An 8754-nucleotide genomic window follows, 5' to 3' on the forward strand; every position below is an offset into this window, starting at 1 on the left:
TGACAGCTGAAATTGTATACAAGATCCCTTCTCTAGCACATTATTCCATATATGCCTTCTGGCTTGTGCATTGTAGAGTCTAAAAGTAGTGTTTGTCGGGAGATGATACAACAATTAATATAATCAACTATGAGGAGTAGACAAATGTTTCTTTTACCTCCTCATGAGCCCATTCTTTTGATAGTTTTTTTTAAGGGCATCCTTCTTCCTCTGCATAGAACTGGAAGAATTCCCCCACATGTGCATATTTTTCCTCTCCTGGAGCTCAACTAGATAATAAAACCACTAAGAGTTTGCAGACTCCCACGGCCAGAACTTAGGAAATCTTTACCTTGGCTGATCCAGTCAGATGACTTGCTTACTGTCTTCTCCTACTGACGTGAGAATTCACTAGCTCTCAGCTGATAACAATACATGTGGTTTTAAGTTTTCCTTACAGTTGCAAACCTACATAACTTCCAAACACAGAAATGGCAACAAAGGATTTTGCAGCACCTCTGCCTCTTCTGCTGGTAATGCAGGAATAGGATAATGCAAGTCTGAAGCTTTAAGTCAACTCTAAATGCTTTTGCTTATAAAGTCAAGAAAAAAGATATCACATCTCCTTGAAAGGTAGAGCATGTTACAAGTGTACCAGAACTTACAAAACTTCTCACTGGGAGATAATAAAACCCCTTCAAAAAGGGATTTTTTTTCCCCCCTCAATATAAACATGAAACTCAGTTACAGAGGAAAATGATGTTGCTTTCTAAGGTTTCCTCATGAATAATGCTCTGTCCAGACACCCACACTGCTTCTTGAAACACTTAGATTTTGGAAAATGAAACAAAACAAAAATTGCTATGTGACTATAGCAATCAAAGCTAAGTCAGAACTCAGTGCAATCCTAAGCATGGCAGTGAACACCATAGGTTCATTTCCAAGGCATTTGTCCACAGAATAAAGTTACTGCAAAATACTGTTTTTTGCAGCGAACGTCCTTGGATTCAGTGATGAGAAAAAACACAAGTTCACTCTGCCAAGTTTAACGAGTTTGACTGTGCATCAGGGCTATAATGACACTGATAATACGTGTGAAAAGAAACAACTCCTACAGAACATTTATATACACAAACAATAATTATTCATAGATCTCTTCTGGACTTTACTGGGAACGTAAAACAAAATGAGACGCAGAAAGCAATAAATGCTGCCACCTAGTGAGCAATATTAAAACCCATAAATTCATGCTTGCCGCTCTAACCAGTCTCCTGTGGGATTTAGACCACGGTTCCCACAGTTAGACCTCCCCTTTTTGCTCTTGTTCATGGTCCACTGCAACCCAGGACAAACACAATGACTATGTAACAGAACAGGCTTAACACTACACTGGCAATGAAGGGGAAAACAGAAGTCCTTGTTGGGTACTCATGGCCAGCACATTCAGGTGTTTTCCAATAGCAAGAGTCTTCAAATGCTAGCAATATATATACATACATATATATTGAGCCTTACATAGAATAGAATCATATAATCATTAAGGTTGGAAATACTATTAAGATCACCACCAAACCTCTGTCTACTCAAACCACGTCCCTCAGCGACACATCTCCACAGCTCCTCAACACCTCCAGGGATGGTGACTGCACCACCTCCCTGGGCAGCCCGTGCCACGGCATCACCACTCTTTCTGAGAAGAAATGTTTCCTAATACCCAACCTGAACCTTCCCTGGTGCAACTTGAGGCCATTACCTCTTGTTCTGTCACTGTTACCTGGGATTTGATATACTTTTATCATACCCAAAAGAACGTCAGGAACCCCAGCCCTGAAAGAACGTGCCAGAAATACAAGGAGAGATGCTTTCTAACTTGCTCAGATCAAAGCATGGTAATGCCTCTGGTTCAGAAAATCTACAAACTGCCAAAATGGTGCCTGAGCATTGCCAAACTGAGCACAACCAAGCAGGGAGCTGGAGTCTGGCAGTCCCTGAGAACACACCCACAGTGTGTGCTGGGCAACAGCGTGTGAAACCTACGGAACATTTTGTTTATGCATGTATCCTTTTTGATGTTTCCATGGGAGGGAGAGTCAGGAATTTAATCACTAAGAAGCGCTTGTTTTAGAGCAGCGAGGAACAAAATCATTCATACTGATCTGATGTTTCCCTGGAACCAGGGGCATTTTTTCCACAGGCCTACTTCTATCAGGCCTTGAATCAGAACTCTGACCTAAGGATGGTACGTACCTCTTGCTTGGCAGGAAATGCTGATTTGTAGAGATCAATATTGATTCACATAGGAAAGCGTAGCAAATAAATTCACTCATATCCTCAGAGGCAGCAAGCAGCTCTACTTTGCATTCCTCAGGATGTTCACTGACCAAGAACGGTGGCCTTTCCTTCTCCATCTTCTTCTTCTTCCTATTATTTTGGCCTGAGCAAACAGCAAAAATCACATAGGTGTTATAATTAAAAGGAAGTGACCCAGGTTTGCAGAATTAAAGGCAAAATAGAAGTATATTTTTGCAACAACTTCTTCATATGAATTAAGAGAGAAGCATATATCCACTGAACTTAAATAAGGGAGAAGTGTATGTTGTGTGTTTTCCCCTTCCTTCCTCACCATTAGCAATAGCTAATGTGACAGCTTTTGACTTGACTGAGACAGATGGCTGCGTGTTCTCCTCCCAGTCACATCAAGCCTGTGCTGATCCTGGGAAGTTAGAAAATAGCGTAAACAAACAAACAAAAATTGTAATCATCAAGTGAAATATTATCCAGCCATTTGATATCAGACAGAAAAGAGATCCTTTCATGTCATTTTTGCACAATCATGCTACTCAACTAATATAATCATGCAAATATGATAAGCTAGTGCTTGGCATATGGTCCATTGATGTCTAAAGGTGATGATAACACCCTTTTTGTAAATGATTTTGTCTACTTCATAAATAAATACCATGAGTAGATGAGGTCAAGTCAACACATCAAGCAATCCAAGGGATGTATGGATTTTAATCCATCTGACAGATCAAATATAGTGATCACGGAACACTGGTAAGAAATCAAATCTTAAGTTAAATTTGAAGGAGGGTGGGATTCTATTAATTCCTGGCACAGTCAGGCAAAGCACGACTTAATGCTAAACATCAGCTTCTCTCAAGACAAATCATCTCCTTTGCTTCAGAGGGAAGCGTACATTTAAACCGTTTGAAGAACAGCAGGAATTACAAAGCACAATTTAAATTCCTACAGCAAAGAACGACAGGGAAGTTAGGCAATACAGCTACAGCAGTTACAACAAACCTGAAAAACAGTTTGCCTAACTGATGGATTGTCTAACTGACAGGAAGGTGAGTAACAGTACAATACATAAAAGCTAAAGTCTAATCCAAAGAGGTTTACAAAAATAAGATTTTGGGCAGCTCCTCTTTCAGTCATTCTGTTTAATTATTACAGTAAGATGAGCAATGCGTAAAGTTTATGACTTTCTGTTTCATCAAAAGGAAATACTTCTGGTTTGATTTAGTGGAAAAGTTTATGCTGCCTGATCCAAGCATTTCTGGGTATCAAGAATAAGAGGATTGCAAGACCCAGAGCAGAGAGTCTTAGGGGCTCAGTTCCTGGGTACTTCATCATGCTCCAAGCCAACACCTTCCCCTCCAAGTAACTCCTTCCAGAAGCCAATTACCCCAGAAATAGGAAGGACAAGAGAACGTGTTCCACACATTACCAAACACAGAAACCCTTGTACTCACCTTCTCTGTAGATCTCTGCTGAACGAGATGCGTCTTTTCTTGGGTAAGACTAGAAAACAGCAGGACCTGGGGCATGCATCCGTAACTCTCATTCTACCACTATTTCCTGCCCTCCAGTGAAGCCACACAAGATCACTTTGTGAATAATTATTCTTTACACTGAGTGCAGACAGGCATGGGCTGTGGGCCTCATGGGTTCAGATCCTTCCAGAAAGGAGTGGTAGGTTGTGCTGCCCAAGGTGGAGGTGCTGAAACCTGGCTGCTGCCAGGTAGTGCTGTGGGAAATGGCTCTGGTGCCTCACAAGGAACTGACTGTTCCTGGTAAGCTGCCAGGGTATCTCTTCCTTGCCCTATGATCTCTCTTACATGAAACAATAAATTGCAATTCAGGTTCTAAGCTATGGCTATGTGGTTTAAATACACTCACAGGACTTTGTTTAAAAATGCAAGTTTATTTATTAGGACAGACTACAGAGAAGCTACTTTTAATGAAGTGTTTCTATTTGGATTGACTTTGTCCTCATTTGCTTGAAGAGTTGCCATCTGCCATATCAGCACATTCCACTCTTGTAAATTTGGACATTCTTGTTTTCTTCACTGCAAGCAGAACAAAAATATTTTAGAGGAGAACCACCACACTTTCATTTAACAGAGACATTTTATAAAGCAAACTCTTCCATGTTAATGTTCAGTTAAAAGGGACAATATATTTATATTTTATATTTTTACTCATTTTTTTCCCCCTCTGGCTGTCTGTATGTCTATCGCTTAATAACTTACTCCAGTACTATTCTACATAGCAAAAATGAGTAGGCTCCTAATAAGGTATCATGACAGTGCCTCTTTCTCCCCTTTTCACCAGTTGCACTATATGTGCCCCTTGATTTGCTGGGGTTTCTAAATTTTACTCAGGCTGCAGGTTTGCCGATTGGTTTGCCAATTTTCCTTCAAATTTTGTTATGACTCCTTCGACATTTCCCTTCTTCTGACCTATGCTCTCTCTCCCTGGCTCATTTGAATTCTGTAAGTGATCTCATCACAATTAACCTCTCCCCTTCACCCTGAAGTCAGGAACATACTTCAATTTTCCCTTTCTTGAGGTCTACTTCTAATTTTGTAAATGCCCATCACTGCTGTTCTGCTACCCCCACTTCTCCCCTCCGATAGAAACAAGGATCCTATTATTTTGTCATCGTATTAATACACGTGGTGCTTCACCACCCAATCTGATTCAGTTCCTCTCAATTTGTAACGAGAAGCTGCACTGCAGAGCTTTCTAGCTAGTCACAATGGACATAATAATGTTTATTAGGCGATTACCTTCTGCATTTTCTATTTGTCTTAAAAACTATGAAATTATTAAAGGACAAAATAGCATCTCTCAAGGAGGGTGGGAGATCTTATTCTTGATTGTTAGACAACCTGAATGGCAAAACAGTATTTTCTCCTAACATTTGGCACTCTCACTTTTCTCTGTGAAAGGGAGCACAAGAGATTGGATCTTGACAGTAAAGTCTTTCCACTAAGAGCTGCATTTCAGCTGGGTCTTTCATGTTTTCTCTAAGTTACTGGTGAAGGGTGTTCAAGAGGCCAGTATTGTATACTGTACAATAATACTTGCTATTAAATCTTTAATGGAAATCTTAAATGGAAATTTTACTTGCTGGCACAGGCTGCCCAGAGAGGCCCCATAGGCTCTGAATGACGTGTTGGTTGGAGCCCTGGGAAGCCTGAGCTGGTGGGGGGGCTGCCAGCCCAGGGCAGGGGGCTGGGACTGGATGATCACTGGGGTCCCTTCCAACACAAGTCTTCCTGTGATTCTATGTTTGCATTTAATGGCAGTGTGTGAACACTACAAGCAAAGCCCATGCCGTGACACACTCCTTAATGCTACCAGCTAATCCAAGCAGAGCCATTTACAGGTATCATGATAAAAACCACTGCAAGGAATTGACGTTTGAGAAAATGCTAGAACTGCTGTTAACAGACAGCGAGTGAGCTTATAACTTTTCACTTAATGGGAAGTGAGGGCAAACGTTTCCACAGAGAAAGGAAGGTAAGGATGTGCAGTAAGCACCTACCTGTTGGAAAGGCAGAGCACACACTCGTTGGGGTAGGTCTTTCCATCAGTCCCACACACTGGGCTGTAGTCCCTCGGACATCCAGGCAGACGGCTGTACTTGTCGCACGCCGGCTGGGGAAGAAAGACACAAAGGACGTCAGGCACCGTCCGACAGAGGAAGGACACCCACAGACCCGGCAGGCGACAGATGGGAACGCAGAGGGCAGCCGCCCGGGACAGCAGTGCTGCAACCCCAGGGCAGGCATACTGCTGGCACAGGGAGCTGCGGGGTCTCAGCAGCAGGCAGACCGCACTCACCGGGATGCTGGCGACAGCTCCGGGGCACAAGAGCAGCCCTGCGGGGAGAGAGGCGGCGTTACCGGCCGGGTCCCACCTGATTTCGTCCCATCCCGGCTCCTCGCCCCGCTCCCCGCGCCCTCGCCCGACCCTTTTCCCTCCCCTGCCCGCAGCCCTCGGTGCGGGACCGGGACCGTCCCCGCCGCCCCTCTCCCAACCCCGCCACCGTCCGCTACCGGTGAGGACAACGAGCAGCAGAACGCGCATCGTCAGCTTCGCCGCCATCGCCGTGTGCCAACGGTCGGAGTGCGGCGGGACAAGGCGGGGAGCGAGGCGCAACGGGCGAGAGGATGGGGAGAGGCCGGGCACGGAGTGGAGGGGCGGGGCACGGAGGGGCTGGGCTGAGCCCTCGGCTGGGGTACGTGAAGGAGAGGGGGGGTGGACGGCTCCTAGCGGGGAGCTGGGGCGTCCGTGGTGCTCGAAGCACCTGTGGAGCGCGGAGGTGTGCAGGTACCGCCAGGAGGGGAGGAGACGTAGAGACCTTCCCTCGATGTACGCGATCTGTGGGGGTTCAGGTGCCTGAGTGCTGTCCTTAGAATCACAGCGTCACGAAGGTTGGAAGAGAGACCACTAGGATCATCACATCCAACCCCCAGCCCATCCCCACTGACCACGGCCCTTCTCTCCAACACCTCCAGGGATAATGACTGCACCACCTCCCTGGACAGCCTGTGCCACTGCATCACCACTGCCAGACAATAAACGTTTCCTAACACCCAGTCTGAACCTCCCTTGGTACAGCTTGAGGCCGTTCCCTCTCATCCTATCACTGTTACCCGGGAGCAGAGGTCGACCCCCAGCTCACCACAGCCTCCTTTCAGGCAGCTGCAGAGAGCCATAAGGTGTCCCCCTGAGCCTCCTCTTCTCCAGGCTGAACAACCAAGCCCAGCTCCCTCAGCCTCTCCCCATAAGACTTGTGCAACAGAGCACTCACAGCTTCACTGTCCTTCTCTGCACACACTCCAGGGCCCCAACGGCTTTCTTGCAAGCAAGCTGTGGGACAACAGGTAGACTGGAAGACCCATCAGCCAATAATGTGCCCAAGAGACAAGGAGAATGAAGGAGGTTACTCACATTTTTTACAGTCACTGTGAGCTAATTAAGGAAGAGAAGTAACGCAAACCTGTAAATGGAAAAACAGATAATTAATAAACATCACAATTAAGGAATTAATCTTTCATGAGCTTAATTAGGAATGGTGACTGCATAGGAACACGGGAGGACAACTTGTGGAATATGAATTACAGTTGTTTCTTTCCAAACGATTAATGAAGAAACAGAGCAATTTTAGTGAGCGAGTATTGCAGAAGGGAATGCGGCCACGTAATGATCACAGCTAGGAGTGGTGATGGGCTGGTTTGGTGGGAATGCTCACAAACTGGAGTGGTACTGGGTGTGATTGTACGGTTCCTAGAGATGACCATTTGCTTACGGCAAATAATGGACTCAATTATCCTCGGCTGTCTGCTTTGAAGGCAAAACTGACTGCTGAACCTTTGCACACAGCTCCCAGAAACTGACTGTGGTCACCACCTACAGACCTCAGGAGTTCTGTCTTCACAAGTCAATGTGACGTAGGTGAGAAATCTAGTTTTCGAAACATGGAAAACATAAGCTTTCCCCACAGACCAGGAAACCACACATTGGAACAAAAGCCACTGAGCACCTCCCTTATTGAATCATGGCTTAAAACTGTATGGTTTGATACCCGTTGTTAAGAGAACACAGCTCTTCTGGGAGCAGCTGACAGATTCCTCTCTCCATTGTTTTTGTTTTGTGTGCTTGTTTTAATTCATTTATGGTTTTGTGTTTTTTCTTCTTGACACAGAAAACAGCCCTCATTAGAGGCTAACACAGCCTAAAAATAAAGGATGTTCACCAACACCACCCTTAGCTGAAGACATTTCCTTCTGGCACAGTGCACCCAAAGTTAGGCAGTATGTCTGCACAGACAGCTCTTTGCATTCCAGCAGAGTAGGAAGTGTGTCTTCCGGGTGAAAGTGGTGGGAGGTAGAGAACACTTTCAAGGTTTTGCTGTTCTAAACTCTCTTTGATGTTCCCAGTCCCTTCTGTGGCCTTAGCCAATCCTCAGTCTTTGGGCTGCAGGCACTTGGGACTTGTGCAACGCATTAAGGAAAGAGGTAGTAGAAACAACCTTGTGAGTGACAAGCAGTGAAGTGGAAAGAAGACAAAGCAGTCATGGATGCTGCTTAGCAGAAGTCACTTTGATTTGGACTTTCTGCACCAGCATAGACCAAAGGATGGAATCTTAGGAACTGGGAATCAGAGACCTTTCAGACTGAACATATTGCTTTGCTCTCAAAATGAGCACACTCGTAAACTTGCTTCTAGTGTGAGTGCTTGCACCATTTCCCCACAGAACTCATACCTTTCTCCTAGGGAAACTGTGATTGTGGAGAACGTCCAGCAGTCCTCGTTGAACTGACCAAATTTTCATCCTGCTGTGTGTATGCTGAACTCACTAGACCTTCAGGAAAGACCATAAAAAGCAATGATTCATTATATATACACATAGATATAAATAAAGATGAGAGCAAGTTATATTAACGTGGGTCTGGGGCTCTTAAATGCCTTTGT

General features: G+C 44.9%; 1 protein-coding gene across 1 annotated transcript; it reads right to left on the reverse strand.

The window, feature by feature from the left end:
- Positions 1-4169: 4169 nt before the first annotated feature.
- Positions 4170-6419, reverse strand: SPINK2 (serine peptidase inhibitor, Kazal type 2 (acrosin-trypsin inhibitor)). The gene is made up of 4 exons (XM_015276446.4): positions 6333-6419; positions 6118-6155; positions 5819-5931; positions 4170-4334 (listed from the first exon to the last, which is right to left on the reverse strand). Exons 1-4 carry the CDS (start codon positions 6379-6381, stop codon positions 4289-4291), a joined length of 246 nt encoding a protein of 81 aa, XP_015131932.1. The 5' UTR covers positions 6382-6419; the 3' UTR covers positions 4170-4288.
- Between the last annotated feature and the right edge of the window lie 2335 nt (positions 6420-8754).

The sequence above is a fragment of the Gallus gallus genome, chromosome 4 (genome assembly GCF_016699485.2).
Source record: "Gallus gallus isolate bGalGal1 chromosome 4, bGalGal1.mat.broiler.GRCg7b, whole genome shotgun sequence".
Lineage (NCBI taxonomy): Eukaryota > Metazoa > Chordata > Aves > Galliformes > Phasianidae > Gallus > Gallus gallus.